Source organism: Pristiophorus japonicus, chromosome 9 (assembly GCF_044704955.1).
Source record: "Pristiophorus japonicus isolate sPriJap1 chromosome 9, sPriJap1.hap1, whole genome shotgun sequence".
Lineage (NCBI taxonomy): Eukaryota > Metazoa > Chordata > Chondrichthyes > Pristiophoridae > Pristiophorus > Pristiophorus japonicus.
This window is the reverse complement of record NC_091985.1, coordinates 159,105,029-159,127,278: the sequence shown is the minus strand read 5'-3', so window position 1 is coordinate 159,127,278 and position 22,250 is coordinate 159,105,029. Positions and strand designations below refer to the sequence as shown.

At 46.8% G+C, this 22,250-nt stretch overlaps 1 protein-coding gene across 1 annotated transcript in view; it reads right to left on the bottom strand.

Annotated features, from left to right (window-relative positions):
* LOC139273942 (cobalamin binding intrinsic factor-like) overlaps positions 1–22,250 on the bottom strand; it is an 81,508-nt gene that overhangs the window by 38,148 nt on the left and 21,110 nt on the right. The window contains exon 2 of the mRNA XM_070891015.1: positions 839–941. Coding sequence (XP_070747116.1) covers positions 839–941 — 103 coding nt within the window. The remainder of the gene's footprint in view (positions 1–838; positions 942–22,250) is intronic.

The window sequence follows — 22,250 nt, the reverse complement described above, 5'->3', positions numbered from 1 at the left end:
CGGAGCAGATATAATGGTAAGTGCTGCAGGGAATAGAATACAGCTAGGGTGATCTCCTGGACTAGTTTTGATCGCCTGGATGGGTCGGAGAGGAATTTTCCCAGATTTTTTTCTCCCTAAATTGACCTGGGTTTTTATCTGGTTTTTGCCTCTCCTAGGAGATCACATGGCTCCGGTTGGGGTGGAGTGTAGAATGTTTCAGTATAAGGGGGTGTTGCAGTTGTGTGAGGTGGACTGGTTGGGCTGGGTGCTCTTTGCCTTTCCGTCATTGTTCAATATTCATAGGTTTATATGTAACCTTCAGGGCTGCTGACCAAGGGCTGTGCGGCTCTTTGTCGGCCGGCACGGACACGATGGGCCGAAATGGCCTCCTTCTGCGCTGTAAATGTCTATGTTTCTATGTTTCGAAGTTTCTATATCCCATGTAAAGTTTTGTTTCAAAAGTCCGTAGATTGTAAATTGAAAGGGGCAAAGAAAGAACCAGATACAGCAAGAAAGAAAGAAGGAACAGAGGAAGAAAGGAAGAATGTGGGCGGAAGGTAAGGGGTTTGACGACTTTGTGCAGAGAGAGTGCAGCAAGAAGCTCCCGTCAGTCACTACACGAGGAGGGATGCGAGAAATATTCAGAGGAGCAGACATTATAACAATATGATGAAAAAGACCAGGGGCAGGCTGTAAAAGAGAGAGGTTTGAGTGGAGGTGAAGGAAGGATCAGCAACGAGAGTACCAGCCTTCCCTCTGTACATTTTGCACCATTGAACGAGAAAGGGAGGAGGAGCAACTGGGGTGTCAATCAGCAGAGTCAGATCCAATAGAATGAGCAGGCATCATTACTTACAGCATTGCTTGGCAGAATGTCCAAAGACAACTAGAAACTGGAAGACGATAAATCTGCAGACGGACATTGTCAAACAGAAGCTTCCTGTTCCGTAATCTAAATGCTGCCGAACAGAAAAAAGAGACACAGTGTATTTTAAAATGTCCTCCATTAGATTGACGTCATTGACCAACATATCGTGCACATTGAATCTGTGCTGTCTGCTGTGTATATGCCCCGACTATTTGTCATGTACAGGCACCCGAATGTTGGAAACTGAGTTGGTACTCAGTCAGTATTCTAACAATGGCCTTTGGGGATAAAGTTAACTTGGGGTAATGGCTTAAAATGTCTGAGTTTCCCTTCTGCAACGTATTTGCTTCATGGATGGGTTCTTTGCTTCGGAATTCATAGCAACACATTGCTATTAAGAACTAGTTTGTCACTATTGTACTCCTAACAAAGATGAGACTGCATACAGGGAGGTTAAAGTAACAGTGACCTCAGTCTTTATTAAGACACTCCAGAGTGAGGAACAGGCCTTAGGGGTCGGTTTATATACAGTGCTCCCAAGGGATGCTGGGATCCCTTGGGACTTCAGGGGATGCGCTCCCTGGTGGCGGAACATGGGAGTGCATGCTTTATAGATACACAACATCACTCCCCCCCAAAGTCAAAGTGAAAACTATTTACAAGGTGAGGCGGTCGGGAGCCTTTCTTTCCCTGGTGGACCGCCTCGGTACAAATGTCTGTTCTGGTTTTTGGCTGTGCCCTACCTGGGCTGGCGTGTTGCTGGGTGAGCCTGGCCTTGCTGAACATAAGAACATAAGAACATAAGAATTAGGAGCAGGAGTAGGCCATCTAGCCCCTCAAGCCTGCTCCACCATGCAACAAGATCATGGCTGATCTGGCCGTAGACTCAGTTCCACTTACCTGCCCGCTCCCTGTAACCCTTAATTCCCTTATTGGTTAAAAATCTATCTATCTGAGATTTGAATATATTCAATGAGCTAGCCTCAACTGCTTCCTTGAGCAGAGAATTTCACAGATTCACAACCCTCTGGGAGAAGAAATTCCTTCTCAACTCGGTTTTAAATTGGCTCCCCCGTATTTTGAGGCTGTGCCCCCTAGTTCTAGTCTCCCCGACCAGTGGAAACAACCTCTCTGCCTCTATCTTGTCTATCCCTTTTATTATTTTAAATGTTTCTATAAGATCACCCTTCATCCTTCTGAACTCCAACGAGTAAAGACCCAGTCTGCTCAATCGATCATCATAAGGTAACCCCCTCATCTCCGGAATCAGCCTAGTGAATCATCTCTGTACCCCCTCCAAAGCTAGTATATCCTTCCTGAAGTAAGGTGACCAAGACTGCACGCAGTAATCCAGGTGCGGCCTCACCAATATCATACAGTTGCAGCAGGACCTCCCTGCTTTTGTACTCCATCCCTCTCGCAATGAAGGCCAACATTCCATTCGCCTTCCTGATTACCTGCTGCACCTGCAAACTAACTTTTTGGGATTCATGCACAAGGACCCCCAGGTCCCTCTGCACCGCAGCATGTTGTAATTTCTCCCCATTCAAATAATATTCCCTTTCACTGTGTTTTTTTCCAAGGTGGATGACCTCACATTTTCCGACATTGTATTCCATCTGCCAAACCTTAGCCCATTCGCTTAACCTATCTAAATCTCTTTGCAGCCTCTCTGTGTCCTTTACACAACCCGCTTTCCCACTAATCTTTGTGTCATCTGCAAATTTTGTTACACTACACTCTGTCCCCTCTTCCAGGTCATCTATGTATATTGTAAACAGTTGTGGTCCCAGCACTGATCCCTGTGCACATCACTCACCACCGATTTCCAACCCGAAAAGGACCCATTTATCCCAACTCTCTGCTTTCTGTTCGCCAGCCAATTCTCTATCCATGCTAATACATTTCATCTGACTCCGCATACCTTTATCTTCTGCAGTAACCTTTTGTGTGGCACCTTATCGAATGCCTTTTGGAAAAATAAATACACCACATCCATCGGTACACCTCTATCCATCATGCTCGTTATATCCTCAAAGAATTCCAGTAAATTAGTTAAACATGATTTCCCCTTCATGAATCCATGTTGCGTCTGCTTGATTGCACTATTCCTATCTAGATGTCCCGCTATTTCTTCCTTAATGATAGCTTCAAGCATTTTACCCACTACAGATATTAAACTAACCGACCTATAGTTACCTGCCTTTTGTCTGCCCCCTTTTTTAAACAGAGGCGTTACATTAGCTGTTTTCCAATCCGCTGGTACCTCCCCAGAGTCCAGAGAATTTTGGTAGATTATAACGAATGCATCTGCTATAACTTCCGCCATCTCTTTTAATACCCTGGGATGCATTTCATCAGGACCAGGGGACTTGAGATCCATTAGCCTGTCCAGCACTACCCCCTTAGTGATAGTGATTGTCTCAAGGTCCTCCCTTACCACATTCCCGTGACCAGCAATTTTTGGCATGGTTTTTCCACTGTGAAGACTGAAGCAAAATAATTGTTTAAGGTCTCAGCCATTTCCACATTTCCCATTATTAAATCCTCCTTCTTATCTTCTAAGGGACCAACATTTACTTTAGTCACTCTTTTCCGTTTTATATATCGGTAAAAGCTTTCACTACCTGTTTTTATGTTTTGCGCAAGCTTACTTTCGTAATCTATCTTTCCTTTCTTTATTGCTTTCTTCGTCATTCTTTGCTGTCGTTTAAAATTTTCCCAATCTTCTAGTTTCCCACTAACCTTGGCCACCTTATATGCATTGGTTTTTAATTTGATACTCTCCTTTATTTCCTTGGTTATCCACGGCTGGTTATCCCTTCTCTTACCGCCCTTCTTTTTCACTGGAATATATTTTTGTTGAGCACTATGAAAGAGCTCCTTAAAAGTCCTCCACTATTCCTCAATTGTGCCACCGTTTAGTCTGTGTTTCCAGTCTACTTTAGCCAACTCTGCCCTCATCCCACTGTAGTCCCCTTTGTTTAAGCATAGTACGCTCGTTTGAGACACTACTTCCTCACCCTCAATCTGTATTACAAATTCAACCATACTGTGATCACTCATTTCGAGAGGGTCTTTTACTAGGAGATCGTTTATTATCCTGTCTCATTACACAGGACCAGATCTAAGATAGCTTGCTCCCTTGTAGGTTCTGTAACATACTGTTCTAAGAAACAATCCCGTATGCATTCTAATAATTCCTTCTCAAGGCTACCCCGTGCAAGTTTATTTGACCAATCGATATGTAGGTTAAAATCCCCCCTGATTACTGCCGTTCCTTTTTCACATGCCTCCATTATTCCCTTGATTATTGTCCACCCCACCGTGAAGTTATTATTTGGGGGCCTATAAACTACGCCCACCGGTGACTTTTTCCCCTTACTATCTAATCTCCACACACAATGATTCAACATTTTGTTCATTCGAGCCAATATCATCTCTCACAACTGCCCTGATATCATCTTTTATTAACAGAGCTACCCCACCTCCTTTCCCTTCTTGTCTATCCTTCCAAATTGTCAGAATGTTTAATTCCCAGTCTTGGCCCCCCTGCAACCACGTTTCTGTAATGGCCACCAAATCATACCCATTTGTAATGATTTGTGCCGTCAACTCATTTACTTTATTTCGAATGCTGCGTGCGTTTAGGTAGAGTGTTTTAATACTAGTTTTTAAATCATGATTTTTAGTTTTGACCCCTCCTGCAGCCCCTTTATATTCATACATATTGTCCCTTCCTATCACCTTGTGGTTTACACTTACCCCAGTGCTACTCTGCTCTGTTGCCTCCTGCCTTTTGCATTCTTTCTTGGGTTCCTGTTCATCTGAGCTCTCACCCACTCTAACTAGCTCAGAGCCCTCTCCTGGGTTCCGAATACTGCTTGCATTGAGGCACCGAGCTTTCATGCTTACCTTTTTATTACACTTTGACCCTTTAGAATTTTGCTGTACAGTGGCCCTTTTTGTTTTTTGCCTTGGGTTTCTCTGCCCTCCACTTTTACTCATCTCCTTTCTGTCTTTTGCTTTTGTCTCCATTTTGTTTCCCTCTGTCTCCCTGCATTGGTTCCCAACCCTCTGCAATATTAGTTTAACTCCCCCCCAACAACACTAGCAAACACTCCCCCTCGGACATTGGTTCCGGTCCTGCCCAGGTGCAGACCATCCGGTTTGTACTGGTCCCACCTCCCCCAGAACTGGTTCCAATGCCCCAGGAATTTGAATCCCTCCCTGCTGCACCACTGCTCATCTGGGCTATCCTGCGATTCCTACTCTGACTAGCTCGTAGCATGATGGGTTCGATGGGTTCGATTTCCTGGTCCGGCGTGGTGGTGTTGATCCTTTGGGTGTGTGTTGTGGGCTCGAAAAAGGTGGTGTCTGCTATGGGTTGTTCAGGGCGGTCTGTGAACCGCAGCCTTGTTTGGTCCAGGTGCTTTCTGCAAATTTGTCTATTGTCTAGTTTGACTACAAACACCCTACTCCCTTCTTTAGCTATCACCGTGCCCACGATCCTCTTGGGACCATGTCCATAGTTTAGCACATACACAGGGTCATTCAGAACAATTTCCCGTGACACAGTGGCGCGACCATCGTTTACATTTTGTTGCTGCTGCCTGCTCTCTACCTGATCATGCAGGTTGGGGTGAACCAGCAAGAGTCTGGTTTTAAGTGTCCTTTTCATGAGTAGTTCAGCCGGGGGCACCCCTGTGAGCGAGTGGGGTCTCGTGCTGTGGCTGAGCAGTACTCGGGACAGGCGGGTTTGGAGTGAGCATTCTCTGACTCGTTTGATTGTTTGTACTGCCCGCTCTGCCTGCCCATTGGAGGCTGGTTTAAACGGGGCCGAGGTGACATGTTTGATCCCATTGCGGGTCATGAATTCTTTAAATTCGGCACTGGTGAAACATGGCCCGTTGTCACTGACCAGTATGTCAGGCAGGCTGTGGATGGCAAGCATGGCCCTCAGGCTTTCAATGGTAGCGGTGGCAGTGCTTCCTGACATTATTTCACATTCAATCCATTTTGAAAAAGCATCCACCACCACCAGGAACATTTTACCGAGAAACGGGCCCGCATAGTCAACATGGATCTTCAACCATGGTCTGGAGAGCCAGGACCACAAACTTAGTGTTGCCTCTCTGGGCACACACGCTGCATTGCCGTACACAGGACTCTAAGTCAGAGTCGATACCGGGCCACCACACGTGGGATCTGGCTATCGCTTTCATCATTACTGTACCCGGGTGTGTGCTGTGGAGATCCGAGATGAACGTCTCCCTGCCCTTTTTGGGTAGCACTATGCGGTTACCCCACAACAGGCAGTCTGCCTGAACGGACAGCTTGTCCTTTCGCCGCTGGAACGGCTTGATTAGCTCTTGCATTTCAATGGGGATGCTGGCCGAGCTCCCATGCAGTACACAGTTTTTTACTAGGGACAGCAGAGGATCTTGGCTGGTCCAAGTCCTAATCTGGTGGGCCGTAACAGATGATTTATCATTTTCAAACACTTCCATGGCCATTAACAAGTCTGCGGGCTGCACCACCATCAACAAGTTTGCAGGCTGGAATGTCTGTAAGCTTGTAATATTTGTAGCTCCACACTGTGGATGTGGATGTATTGTGTACTGCAAGTGCAGGGTTGATAATAATCAGAACCAGGGAGATTTCCGGAGACTTCCGAGAGAGCTGCCTGCCATGTTCGGAAGCTGTGTGTGCTGTGCTCTGTGAATATATCACATTTGGCGATGGAAGATGGGATTTTTCGGATGATTTAAAGCTTAAATTTTGTTGGTGAAGGATTCAGCCAGCCGACAGAGAGACTTTGGAAGTTTCTGTCTTTGGAAAAAAGCTACAAAATCCGAGGTAAAATACAGCACACGGTGTGAACAGCTAGAGATTAAAATGGCAGCATCCGCAAGTGTATTGGGACATTTGAGAGAATATAGACACGACCGGGAACGTTTTAAAGCGTATGTGGATCGACTAGAAATATATTTCACTGCAAATAACATAATCGAAGTTCCAGACAATGCAGTCCAGAACCGGGCTGTGTTGGAACGTAAGAAAGCGATCTTCTTATCGGAGGCAGGTCCGACATTATACGAAACCCCTGTTAATCTGCTTGTGCCTGATGAGCCAAAGGACACAACGCTTAAAGAGATTTTAACAAAGTTGGAGCAGCACAATAACCCCAAACCGTTAGAAATTGCTGAAAGCTATCGTTTCAGGATTCAGAATCAAAAGGCTGATGAAAGTATCAGTGATTACATCGTAGCATTAAAAAAGCTATCGATGCACTGTAATTTTGGAAACTTTCAAAACCAAGCATTACGGGATCGTTTTGTTTGTGGGGTGAAAAATGATGGGATCAGAAGGAAGTTATTGACGATGGATGACTTGACTTTTGAGATTGCTTGTCAGACAGCGAGGTTGATGAGCATGGCCGAACAATATTCCCGAGAATTAAATAATGATTACGGTCATCAGTCAACCAAGGTAAATCACCTGCAGGTTCAAAGTAAAAGACGATGGGGGCCCAAAGTCTCAGAAACTGGAAATTCAAACAGAGCATCGAAGTCATGCTATAGGTGCCTGGGACAACACATTGCTCAAAGTTGTCCATACGTGAAGTTAGAGTGTTTCTTCTGCAGAAAGACTGGGCATCTTGCGAAGGCATGCCAACTGAAGGGTAAACCAGTTTTTAAAGCTATGAGTCCAGCGTTTAAAGCTATGAGTAGAAATCCCAAGAGACTACATAGCATGGAAGAACAACAACAGGAGGAGGAGAGGTTAGAGCTACACGACATCAGGAGCACGAGGATAACAGACAGTGATTCGGAAAGCATCAAACTCCACATAGATGTTGCGGGATTCAAGATACCAATGGAACTCGACACGGGTGCATCCGTGATGTAATACCGGAGTCACTGTACCTCGACAAATTGCGTGATTTTCAACTGGAGAAATCCAAGATAGAGCTGCAAGGCCACTCGGGAGAGAAAATTCCTGTGGTAGTTGTATCACCGTACCGGTGAAATATAAAGATCAATTTCAGAACTTGCCTCTAATAGACAAGTCTGCCTCACTCAGAAGAAATTGGTTGAACTCACTGAAGCTGGATTGGAGTAAGATTTTCTGTGTGGAAGTGAGATTTTCATCAACAGATGAGGTTATCAAGCAGTATACGAAGGTGTTCTGCGAAACTGGCAGTCCGATCCAAGGTTTCAAGGCGAGTGTCAGGGTACAGAAGGACACTAGATCGGTTTACTACAAGCCACGTTCCGTACCATATGCACTCAAGGAGAAAGTTGAGCAAGAACTCAAAAGACTAGAGACTGAGAACATTATTTGTAAGAGAGATCGATGTAATTGGGCTACACCCATTGTTGTTGTACCTAAGTCCGATAGTAAGGTAAGATTGTGTGGTGATTATAAGGTAACCGTAAACCAGGTTCGAGAGGGTAAGGTCCCCAATACATTGCCGAATATAGAAGATTTGTTCACAACACTGACAGGTGGTCAGATCTTCTCAAAACTGGATCTTACGAATGCCTACTTACAGCTTGAACTGGATGAGTCCAAGTCATGTTTGACTATAAATAAGTCATCGAGGCCTATATCAATTTAATAGGCTATCGTTTGGAGTGTCTTCCGCCCCTGCCATATTCCAAGGGGTGATGAACCAGATTTTGCAAGGTATTGAAGGGGTAGTATGTTATTTGGATGACATACTAATTTCAGCATCAAATAGGCAAATTCATAATAACATATTGAATGAAGTCCTTAAACGGCTAGAGAAGCACAGAGTACGAGTGTCTGCTCGTAAGTGTGAATTATTTAAAAACTCAGTAGAGTACTTAGGATACAGAGTAGACAAAGATGGTTTACATCCAACCATGGAAAAATTGGATGCGATCAGAAATGCACCCACTCCCAGGAATGTCACTGAACTTCGTTCATTTTTGGTCTTTTGAACTATTATGGGAAGTTCCTACCAAATGTGGCTACAGTATTACATCCACTGAATGAACTTTTGAAAAAACAGGTTCATTGGAGTTGGTCAAAAGAATGCGATACAGCATTCAAGGAGTGTAAAAGCAAATTTGTAGAGAGCACCATGTTAGTTCACTACGACATATCTAAGGAGATTAAGCTAGCATGTGATGCCTCTCCGTATGGAGTTGGGGCAGTAATCTCTCATGTATTAAGTAGTGGGGAGGAGAAACCAATTACTTTTGCTTCACGCACTCTCAGTGCCAGTAAGAAATTATGCGCAAATTGAAAGGGAAGCTTTGGCATTAATTTTTGGGGTCAAGAAGTTTCACAAATACTTGTATGGTCATAAGTTTACCATCGTTATGGACCATAAGCCCCTAACAGCAATCCTCCATCCAAAGTCCCCAGTTCCAACATTAGCTGCAGCCCGAATGCTGAGATGGGCTTTGATTTTGTCAGCATATACATATGATATTGAATACAGACGATCAGCTGATCACAGTAATGCTGATGCAATGTCTAGATTGCTTTCCCCATCACGTTACACCCGATAAGGAAGAAGTGTTTTATTTTTCATACATTGATGAACTGCCAGTCACAGCTGAAGAGATTGGTAGAGCAACCAAACGTGACCCAGTGATGTCAAAGGTGTATGAGTATATTGCAAATGGATGGCCAAACCAGGTAACAGACAAAGATACACATCCATTCTTCATTCGTAGGAATGAATTAGCAGTCGATAAAGATTGTATCATTCGGGGTGCAAGAGTGGTTATACCAAATAAATTCAGGTCCAAATTATTAGGAGACCTCCATGACCAGCACCTGGGAATGTGCTTGACCAAGAGTTTTGCACGCAGTTATTTATGGAGGCCAGGTCTTGATAAAGATATAGAGTACATTGTGAGTCAGTGTATGACATGTCAATCGGTAAGCAAGCAACCACCACCAATACCATTACAGCTATAGAAATGGCCTCCCAGGGTGTGGCAAAGGCTACATATTGATTTTGCTGAGTTAGAAGGACAACAATTGTTCACTGTGATTGATAGCCATTCGAAGTGGGTTGAGGTGTTTCCAATGTGGAAAATAATAAGTAAAACATTGGACATTTTACGAAAATTATTTTCTTCATTTGACCTCCCTGAAGAAATTGTTTTGTATAATGGACCACAATTTCATTCAGAAGAATTTGCACAATTCACGAGCAAAAATGGTGTGAAACATACCAAGGTTCCACCATACCATCCTGCTTCGAATGGTGCAGCAGAGCGCACTGTACAAATTGTAAAACGTGCCCTCATAAAACAAATGTTAGATCCAAATCCAAGGAAACGACAGTTGTCATTGGATCACAAATTGGCTAATTTTTTGATTACATATCGAAATACTCCTCATACAACTACTGGTAGAACACCAGTAGAGTTGTTTCTCAAATGACAGCCACGAACCAGATTCTCGTTGTTAAAGCCAAATTTGGCACAGTCCGTAGAAGAGACACAATTAATACAGAAAGAGAATCATGATAGAGGTAGAGTGAAAGAGAGAAATGTGAAATTAAACCAGAAGGTGAGAGTGAAGAACCATCACCATAAATGGTTAAAGTGGTTACCAGGAAGAGTGGTGAAGATATGTGGTCCTCGCACATATTTGGAAAAGATGTTTGATAATGGACAGGTTAGGTTTGTTCATATTGATCATATTTTACCTACAGACATGGAAGGAGTTGAAGGTGGGAATGATTCAATTATTTCTGACTCACCAGATAGTTTTGATACACCAGTCGCAAATCCTAAATCCAATGTACTGGAAACAAATCCAGGAGAGAATCAGAATGAAAGTCTGAGTCCGAGTCAGGAAAACAAAGAGCCTGAAGTTAGAATGAATTCAAATGAAAATCAAGAAAATTCTGTGGAGGAAAACATTCCTCAGGATGAGCCTCGAATGAGTGTGAAATCGACACCATTTTTGGAAGGCTCTGTTCGAGAGCGAAGGTATCCTCTTCGAAACAGAAAACAAGTGGTAAAGTTAAATTTGTAAATATGGAAGAAAAAAGTTTATATCCTGTGTTATGTATAAACATGAAATGTATGTATGATGTTTGTTATGATGGCTTCTTCATTAAGGAGGGAGAAGTGTAATGGCTGTAAGCTTGTAGTGTTTGTAGCTCCACACTGTGGATGTGGACGTACTGTGTACTGCAAGTGCAGAGTTAATAATAAACAGAACCAGGCAGATTTCTGGAGACTTCCGAGAGAGCTGCCTGCCATGTTAGGAGTGTGTGTGCTGTGCTCTGTGAATATATCACACAGGCTGCACCATTTCCACTCCCGTGGTGAGCAATGGTAGCCGACTGAGAGCATCCGCACAGTTCTCGGTGCCTGGCCTGTGCCGGATGGTATAGTTATACGCTGATAGCGCAAGTGCCCACCTTTCTATGTGGGCTGAGGCATTAGTATTTATCCCTTTGTTTTCAGCGAACAGGGATATGAGGGGCTTGTGATCGGTTTCCAGCTCAAATTTGAGGCCAAACAGGTACTGATGCATTTTCTTTACCCCGAACACACACGCTAATGCCTCTTTCTCAATCATGCTGTCGGCCCTCTCAGCCTTAGACAAGCTCCTGGAGGCAGAGACGACAGGTTGTAGTTTCCCCGCAATGTTGGCTTGTTGTAATACACACCCGATTCCGTACAACGACGCATCACATGCGAGCACAAATCTTCTACACGGGTTATACAATACAAGCAGCTTGTTGGAGCATAAAATGTTTCTGGCTTTCTCAAAAGCAATTACTTGTTTTTTTCCCCATACCCAGTTCTCACCTTTGCGCAATAACACATGTAGGGGCTCTAAGAGGATGCTTATCCCCGGTAGGAAGTTACCAAAATAGTTGAGGAGTCCCAGGAACGACCGCATCTCCGTGACGTTCTGTGACCTGGGCGCATTCCTGATAGCCTCTGTCTTGGCGTCTGTGGGCCGAATGCCATCCGCCGCGATCTTTCTCCCCAAAAACTCCACTTCTGTTGCCATGAAGACGCATTTCGACCTCTTCAGCCGCAGCCCTACGCGATCCAGTCGCTGGAGGACCTCCTCCAGGTTTTGTAGGTGCTCGACGGTGTCCCGACCCATGACCAATATGTCGTCCTGAAAAACCACCATGCGTGGTACCAACTTGAGTAGGCTCTCCATGTTTCTCTGGAACATCACTACAGCCGACCGAATTCCAAACGGGCATCTGTTGTAGATGAACAGTCCCTTGTGCGTGTTGATGCAGGTGAGGCCCTTCGAAGACTCCTCCAGCTCCTGCGTCATGTAGGCCAAAGTCAGGTTGAGCTTGGTGAACGTCTTGCCTCCTGCCAGCGTCGCAAATAGGTCGTCTGCCTTAGGTAGCGGGTATCGGTCCTATAGCGAGAAACGATTAATAGTTACTTTATAATCACCGCAAATCCTGACCGTGCCATCACTTTTGAGTACTGGAACAATTGGGCTGGCCCACTCGCTGAATTCCACTGGGGAAATGATGCCCTCGCATTGCAGCCTGTCCAGCTCGATTTCCACTCTCTCCCTCATCATGTGAGGTACCGCTCGCGCCTCGTGGTGAATGAGTCGTGCCTCTGGGACCAAGTGGATCTGCACCTTCGCCCCAGAAAAGTTTCCAATGCCTGGCTCAAAAAGGGAAGGAAATTTGTTGAGAACCTGGGTACATGAGGCCTCATCGACATGTGATAGCGCTCGGATGTCATCCCAGTTCCAGCAGATTTTGCCCAGCTAGCTCCTTCCAAGCAGTGTGGGGCCATCGCCCGGGACAATCCAGAGTGGCAGTTCGTGCACCGTGCCCTCATAGGTGACCTTGACCATGGCACTGCCCAGGACAGAGATAAGCTCTTTGGTGTACGTTCTCAGTTTTGTGTGGATGGGGCTCAGGGCTGGTCTGAGTGCCTTGTTGCACCACAGTCTCTCAAACATCTTTTTACTCATGATGGATTGGCTAGCGCCAGTGTCCAGTTCCATGGCTACGGGTAAGCCATTCAATTTTACATTTAGCATTATAGGTGGACATTTTGTCAAACATGTGTGCACCCCGTGTATTTCAGCATCTGCCTCCTCTCTCTGAGGCTCGAAGTTGCTTTGATCCACCATGGACTAATCTTCCTCTGCCACATGGTGGTTAGCAGGTTTTGCAGAGCTTGCAGCTCGTCTGCAAGCAAGTTGGAGGTGCCCCATTGTTCCACAGCTCTTGCAAACATAGCCTTTGAAGCGGCATGAATAGGCTGAATGGAAGTCTCCACGACTCCAACAAGGTGTGAATTGCCTTGCATTCATCCTTTGTTGCGGTCTCCTAGTCATCTGGGTCACCTGAGGCCTGCTGGTAGTTGCAGATTCATGGTTTCTGCCCTGTACATTTCTGCTCGCAAACACAGTTCCAGTTAATTTATGAACATTGCTAGCACTTGTGTGCTGAGAGATTTGTTTGGTGTTTGGTGTTAGGTAAGAAAGGGGAAGAGGTCCTACAAGCTGAATTTAGGGAGCTAGGAGTTAAATTAAAAAGTAGGACCTCAAAGGTAGTAATCTCTGGATTGCTACCAGTGTCACGTGCTAATCAGAGTAGAGGGAGCAGGATAGTTAGAATAAATACGTGGCTTGAGCAGTGGTGCAAGAGGGAGGGATTCAAATTCCTGGGACATTGGAACCAGTTCTGGGGGAAGTGGGACCTGTACAAAAGGGACGGTCTGCACTTGGGCAGGACTGGAACTGATGTCCTAGGGGTAACATTTGCTAATGCAGTTCGGGAGTGTTTAAACTAATATGGCAGGGGGATGGGAACCTATGCAGAAAGATAGGGGGAAGTAATATGGAGTCAGAAACAGAGGGTAGAAAGGTAAAAAGCAATAGTGGAAGGCCGAGTAAACAAAGACAAGAAATAAAAAGGGCCACACTACATCATAATTCTAAAAGAACAGAGGGTGTTAAAAAAACAAGCCTGAAGGCTTTGTGTCTTAATGTAAGGAGTATCCATAATAAGGTGGATGAATTAACTGTGCAAGTAGATGTTAACGGATATGATGTGATTGGGATTACGGAGACGTGGCTCCAGGATGATCAGGGCTGGGAACTCAACATCCATGGGTATTCAACATTCAGGAAGGATAGAATAAAAGGAAAAGGAGGTGGGGTAGCATTGCTGGTTAAAGAGGAGATTAATGCAATAGTTAGGAAGGACATTAGCTTGGATGATGTGGAATCTATATGGGTAGAGCTGCAGAACACCAAAGGGCAAAAAACGTTGGTGGGAGTTGTGTACAGACCTCCAAACAGTAGTAGTGATGTTGGGGCGGGCATCAAACAGGAAATTAGGGGTGCATGCAATAAAGGTGCAGCAGTTATCATGGGTGACTTTAATATGCACATAGATTGGGCCAGCCAAACTGGAAGCAATACGATGGAGGAGGATTTCCTGGAGTGCATAAGGGATGGTTTTCTAGACCAATATGTCGAGGAACCAAATAGGGGGGAGGCCATCTTAGACTGGGTGCTGTGTCATGAGAGAGGATTAATTAATAATCTCGTTGTGTGAGGCCCCTTGGGGCAGAGTGACCATAATATGGTGGAATTCTACATTAGGATGGAGAATGAAACAGTTAATTCAGAGACCATGGTCCAGAACTTAAAGAACGGTAACTTTGAAGGTATGAGGCGTGAATTGGCTAGGATAGATTGGCGAATGATACTTAAGGGGTTGACAGTGGATGGGCAATGGCAGACATTTAGAGACCGCATGGATGAACTACAACAATTGTACATCCCTGTCTGGCGTAAAAATAAAAAAGGGAAGATGGCTCAACCGTGGCTATCAAGGAAAATCAGGGATAGTATTAAAGCCAAGGAAGTGGCATACAAATTGGCCAGAAATAGCAGTGAATCTGGGGACTGGGAGAAATTTAGAACTCAGCAGAGGAGGACAAAGGGTTTGATTAGGGCAGGGAAAATAGAGTACGAGAGGAAGCTTGCAGGGAACATTAAGACGGACTGCAAAAGTTTCTATAGATATGTAAAGAGAAAAAGGTTAGTAAAGACAAACGTAGGTCCCCTGCAGTCAGAATCAGGGGAAGTCATAATGGGGAACAAAGAAATGGCAGACCAATTGAACAAGTACTTTGGTTCGGTATTCACTAAGGAGGACACAAACATCCTTCCGGATATAAAAGGGGTCAGAGGGTCTAGTAAGAAGGAGGAACTGAGGGAAATCCTTATTAGTCGGGAAATTGTGTTGGGGAAATTGATGGGATTGAAGGTCGATAAATCCCCAGGGCCTGATGGACTGCATCCCAGAGTACTTAAGGAGGTGGCCTTGGAAATAGCGGATGCATTGACAGTCATTTTCCAACATTCCATTGACTCTGGATCAATTCCTATCGAGTGGAGGGTAGCCAATGAAAACCCACTTTTTAAAAAAGGAGGGAGAGAGAAAACAGGGAATTATAGACTGGTCAGCCTGACATCAGTAGTGGGTAAAATGATGGAATCAATTATTAAGGATGTCATAGCAGCGCATTTGGAAAGAGGTGACATGATAGGTCCAAGTCAGCATGGATTTGTGAAAAGGAAATCATGCTTGACAAATCTTCTGGAATTTTTTGAGGATGCTTCCAGTAGAGTGGACAAGGGAGAATCAGTTGATGTGGTATATTTGGACTTTCAGAAGGCTTTCGACAAGGTCCCACACAAGAGATTAATGTGCAAAGTTAAAGCACATGGGATTGGGGGTAGTGTGCTGACATGGATTGAGAACTGGTTGTCAGACAGGAAGCAAAGAGTAGGAGTAAATGGGTTATTTTCAGAATGGCAGGCAGTGACTAGTGGGGTACCGCAAGGTTCTGTGCTGGGGCCCCAGCTGTTTACATTGTACATTAATGATTTAGACGAGGGGATTAAATGTAGTATCTCCAAATTTGTGGATGGCAGTGTGAGCTGCGAGGAGGATGCTATGAGGCTGCAGAGTGACTTGGATAGGTTAGGTGAGTGGGCAAATGCATGGCAGATGAAGTATAATGTGGATAAATGTGAGGTTATCCACTTTGGTGGTAAAAACAGAGAGACAGACTATTATCCGATTGGTGACAGATTAGGAAAAGGGGAGATGCAACAAGACCTGGGTGTCATGGTACATCAGTCATTGAAGGTTAGCATGCAAGTACAGCAGGCGGTTGAGAAAGCAAATGGCATGTTGGCCTTCATAGTGAGGGGATTTGAGAACAGGGGCAGGGAGGTATTGCTACAGATGTACAGGGCCTTGGTGAGGCCACACCTGGAGTATTGTGTACAGTTTTGGTCTCCTAACTTGAGGAAGGACATTCTTGCTATTGAGGGAGTGCAGCGAAGGTTCACCAGACTGATTCCCGGGATGGCGGGACTGACATATCAAGAAAGACTGGATCAACTGGGCTTGTATTCACTGGAGTTCAGAAGAATGAGAGGGGATCTCATCGAAACGTTTAAAATTCTGATGGGTTTAGACAGGTTAGATGCAGGAAGAATGTTCCCAATGTTGGGGAAGTCCAGAACCAGGGGTCACAGTCTAAGGATAAGGGGTAAGCCATTTAGGACTGAGATGAGGAGAAACTTCTTCACCCAGAGAGTGGTGAACCTGTGGAATTCTCTACCACAGAAAGTTGTTGAGGCCAATTCACTAAATATATTCAAAAGGGAGTTAGATGAAGTCCTTACTACTCGGGGAATCAAGGGGTATGGCGTGAAAGCAGGAAGGGGGTACTGAAGTTGCATGTTCAGCCATGAACTCATTGAATGGCGGTGCAGGCTAGAAGGGCTGAATGGCCTGCTCCTGCACCTATTTTCTATGTTTCTATGTTTCTTATCACTGGTGGACATAAACGCCTGTGCTATCGCAATGGCCTTACTGAGGGTCAGTGTCTCTATAGTCAAAAGTTTTCGTAGGATGGTCTCGTGGCCAAGCCCAGTACAAAAAAGTCTGTGAGCATTTGCTCCAGGTAGCCATCAAATTCACTTTGTCCCGCAAGTCGCCTTAGCTCAGCGACGTAGCTCGCCACTTCCTGACCTTCAGATCGCTGGCACGTGTAGAATTGATACCTCGCCATCAGCACGCTCTCCCTTGGGTTAAGATGCTCCCGAACCAGTGTACACAGATCCTCATACAACTTATCTGTAGGTTTCACCGGAGCCAGAAGATTCTTCATGAGGCTGTAGGTCGATGCCCCGCAGACCGTGAGGAGGACCGCTCTCCTTTTTGCAGCGCTTCCTTCTCCATCCAGCTCGTTGGCTACAAGTACTGGTCTAGCCTTTCGACATAGGCTTCCCAGTCCTCACCCTCCGAGAACTTCTCCAGGATGCCCACAGTTTGCTGCATCTTTGTGTTGGATTTGTATACTTGTCACCAGTTATTGTGTTCCTAACACAGATGAGACTGCACACAGGGAGGTTAAAGTAACAGTGACCTCAGTCTTTATTAAGACACTCCAGAGTGAGGAACAGGCCTTAGGGGTTGGCTTATATACAGTTCTCCCAAGGGATGCTGAGATCCCTTGGGACTTCAGGGGATGCGCTCCCTGGTGGCGGAACATGGGAGTGCATGCTTTACAGATACACAACAGTCATCATCCTCCGTATTATGACCGTAATGTAACGAATGACTCCACGAGGCAATGTGTTGTACTCAAACTGTGGTGACCTTGGTCCTTTATTCCAAACTCCAGAGTGAGACACAAGCATGGTGTGCAGCCTTTTATACTGGGCCCTGCCACCAGGGCAGGAAACCCCTGATCTCCACCAGTTGCACCCTCTAGTGGTGCCAGCATGTATAAACACAGTGTAAATCTTATTGAAAGTACATTCGGTAAACAAGTCTCCATCTTATGCAACCACACAGTGACTACACAGAGAGTACATCCATAGTCTGCACATACAACACTCCGCCTGCTCCACGACAACATGCAAGCCGTGATCCTTACCAACAAATCCATTACAGATCCAATCCATGTCCAGACCGGGGTCAAACAGGGCTGTGTCATGCGCCAACCCTCTTCTCAATCTTTCTCGCTGCCTTGCTCCACCTCACACTCAACAAGCTCCCCGCTGGAGTGGAACCAAACTACAGAACCTGTTCAACCTTCGTCATCTCCAGGCCAGATCCAAGAGCGCCCCAACCTCTGTCGTCAAGCTACAGTACGCGGACGATGCCTGCGTCTGCACACATTCAGAGATTGAACTCCAAGTCATCGTCAACATCTTCACCAAGGCGTACAAAAGCATGGGCCTTACACTAAACATCTGTAAGACAAAGGTCCTCCACCAACCTGACCCCGCCACACAGCACTGCTCCCAAGTCATCAAGATCCATGGTGCGGTCCTGGACAACGTGGACCCTTCCCGTACCTCGGGAGCCTCCTATCAACAAGGGCAGACATTGACAATGAGATTCAACACCGCCTCCAGTGCGCCAGTGCAGCCTTCGGCCGCCTGAGGAAAAGAGTGTTCAAGGATCAGGCCCTCAAATCTGGCACCAAGCTCATGGTCTACAAGGCTGTAGTAATGCCCGCCCTCCTGTATGGCTCAGAGACATGGGCTATATGCAGTGGACACCTCAAATCGCTGGAGAAATACCACCAACGATGTCTCCGCAAGATCTTGCAAATCCCCTGGGAGGACAGACGCACCAACGTTAGCGTCCTCAACCAGGCCAACATCTCCAGCATTGAAGCACTGACCACACTCGACCAGCTCCACTGGGCAGGCCACATTGTTCACATGCCTGACACAAGACTCCCAAAGCAAGCGCTCTACTCGGAACTCCTTCACGGCAAACGAACCAAAGGTGGGCAGAGGAAACGTTTCAAGGACACCCTCAAACCCTTCTTGATAAAGTGCAACATCCCCACCGACACCTGGGAATCCCTGGCCAAAGACTGCCCTAAGTGGAGGAAGTACATCCGGGAGGGCGCTGAGCACCTCGAGTCTCGTCGCCGAGAGCATGCAGAAATCAAGCACAGGCAGCGGAAAGAGCGTGCGGCAAACCAGTCCCACCCTTCCTTTCCCTCAACGACTTTCTGTCCCACCTGTGACAGGGACTGTGGTTACGTTTTGGCCTGTTAAGTCAGCTAAGAATTCATTTTTAAAGTCTTCCTCGATTCCAAGGAACTGCCTATGATGATTATTAGCAAAAGGTTTAACAATCACACTGCACATTACCAGTTCATCCACTAGGCTCACAACCACATGCCTCATCGTGGATCCCCTGAACCCAACTGGCTGGGGTTTTATTGATTCTTGTGAACATCACGTGACTGGCTAAGCCACTCCCAACTCAACAGCTCTACAACTATTTTAAAATAACTGTCAATCAAGTGTCCCCTTTTTTTGAGGGTACCAAAAAACACAAATCAACAATTGAACATTAAAGGGAACCTTTGTCAAATCAAATCAATCTGTTCCCGATTGAAATGATGCACTCCAGTCCCTCCGGCACACACCTCTTGCGGAAGGCTGCGAGCGTACTGGTGGACACCGCGTGCTCCATCTGCAGGGACACCCTGGCGCGAACGTAACCGCGAAGGAGAGGCAGGCAGTCGGGCTGAACGACCCCCTCGACCGCCCACTGCAGTCACATATAGGCCCAGACTGGGTAAGGACAGCAGATTTCCTTCCTGAAGGACGTTACTGAACCAGTTGGGTTTTTACAACCAACCCAATGCTTCTTGATCACTTTTATTGATACCAGCTTTGTATTTTTAAACTGAATTCAAATTCTCAAACTGCCGTGGTCGGATTTGAGCTCACGGGCTTTGATATTTCTGTGGAGGCAGGGAGCGTAAGCATTTGCGCCCCGTTAGCGCCCCCTGGAGGCACGAACGAGAAGCATTCAGCGGGCCAATTTTACCCCCTTAATCTATCCTGCCTTCCACCCTATCAGACCTTCCCTTTTGTTCTTCCCTCCCCCCAACATTTCCATGCCCCTACACTTGCTGAAAAACCTATTACACCTCTAACTTTTTCCAGTTCTGACGAAGTGTCATCGACCTGAAACATTAACTCGGTTTCTCTCCCTACAGATGCTGCTTGACCTGCTGAGTATCGCCAGCATTTTCTGTTTCTAGTTCAAATTTCCAGCATCCACAGTATTTTTCTTTTGTACCAGCATTTATTTCTCTCGCTCATTCAATCTAACTGTTGTATATGCTGACTATTGATGTACTCTCTGTGTAGTCACTGTGTGGTTGCAGAAGGTGGAGACTTGTTTACCTGATGTACTTTCAATAAGGTTTACACTGTGTATATACATGCTGGCACCACTAGAGGGTGCAACTGGTGGAGACCAGGGGGTTCCTGTCCTGGTGGCAGGGCCCAGTATAAAAGGCTGCTCACCATGCTTGTACATCACTCTGGAGATACGAATAAAGGACCAAGGTCACTGCAGCTTGAGTACAACACATTGCCTCGTGGAGGCATTCATAAGTGCATTAAAGACATAATACTAGCTATCCATATCTCAATCGTTTCCTTTCTCTCTCTCTCTCCCACTCTCTCTCTTTCCCCTCTCTCTTTTTCTTTCCCTCTCTCTGTCTCTCAATTTCACATTCTCTATCTCCCTTTTCCTCTCTCTCCCTCCCTATCCCTACCCCTCTCTCTCCCTCCATTTCTCTAGCTCCCTCTCTTTCTCTCTTTCTCTTCCCCTCTCTTTCTCTCCCCTCCTTCTCTCCCTCCTTCTGTCTCTTCCTTCCTCTCTCTCTCTCCCTCGCTCTATCTCTCTCCTTCCTCCTTCTCTCTCTCACTCCCTCTCTCTCTCCCTCTCTCTGTCCATCCATCTCTCTCCCTCACCCCTCTGCTTCTCTCTCCTGTCCTTCTCTCTCTTCTCTCTCTCGCCCCCCTCTATACCCACACGCTCTCCTCCTCTCCCCTTCCTCTCGCTCCCCCCTCCTTCTCTCTCCTCCCACATTCCCTCTCCCCTTCACCTTGGTCTTTATCCTTTTTTACCCCTCCCTGATTCTCTCCCTCACTCTGCCCTCTATCTCTCTCCACTCCATCTCTCGCACTCTCTCTCTCTCTCCACCTATCTCTCTTACCCCCTCTGTCTCTCTCTGTCTCTCTCCCTATCCCCTCCCCCTCTGTCTCTCTCCCTCTCTCACCCCCTCTCGCTCTCTCCCTCTCTTACCCTCTCTCTCTCTCTCTCTCTCTCTCTCTCTCACCCCCTCTGTCTCTCTCTGACCCCCTGTCTCCCCTCCCTATGCTCTACCCTTCCTCTCTCTCTCTCCTTCTCTGTCCCGGTCCCTCGATCTCCATCTCCCCCCCCCCCCCCCCCACCCCAAAACCTCTGTCTCCCCTCCCTAAGCTCTCCCCTCCCTCTCTCCTCCCTCTCTCTCTCTTTCCCTCTGTCTCTATCCCTCTCTCTCTCTCACCCCCTTCTGTCTCTCTCCCTCTCTCACCCTCTCTCTCTCTCTCTCTCTCTCCCTCTCTCTTTCCCTCTCTCATCTCCCTCTCTCCCTCCCTCTCTCACCCCCTTTCTCTCTCCCTCCCTCTCTCTGTCCCTCTCTCTCTCTCCCTCCCTCCCTCTCTCACCCCCCCCTCTCTCTCACCCCCTCTATCTCCCTCCCTCTCTCACCCCCTCTATCTCCCTCCCTCTCTCACCCCCTCTCTCTCTCTCCCTCCTTCTCTCACCCCCCTCTCTCTCCCTCTGTCTCTCTCCCTGTCTCACCCCATCTCTTTCTCTCTCTCCCTCTCTCTCTCTTCCTCTCTCTCTCTCTCTCTCTCTCTCTCTCTCTCCCTCTTTCACCCCCCCCCTCTCTCTCTCCCTCTCTCTCTCACCCCCTCTCTCTCTCTCCCTCCCTCTCTCACCCCCTCTCTCTCTCCCTCTCTCAACCCCCTCTCTCCCTCCTTCTCTCACCCCCTCTCTCTCCCTCTCACACTCCCTCTGTCTCTCTCCCTGTCTCACCCCCTCTCTTTCTCTCTCTCCCTCTCTCTCTCTCCCTCTCTCTCTCCCTCTTTCACCCCCCTCTCTCTCTCCCTCTCTCACCCCACCTCTCGCCTCCCTCCCTCTCCCCACCATCTCACTCTCTCCCTCCCCTCTCTCTCCTGCTCTCCTCCCCTCCCTTCCCCATGCTCTCCCCTCCCTCCATCTCCACTCCCCCTCTGTCTCTCTCCCTCTCTCACCCCCTCTCGCTCTCTCCCTCTCTTACCCTCTCTCTCTCTCTCTCACCCCCTCTGTCTCTCTCTGACCCCCTGTCTCCCCTTCCTATGCTCTACCCTTCCTCTCTCACTCTCCTCCTCTGTCCCTGTCCCTCTATCTCCCTCTCTCTCACCCCCTCTGTCTCCCTACGCTCTCCCCTCCCTCTCTCCTCCCTCTCTCCTCCCTCTCTCTCTTTCCCTCTGTCTCTACCCC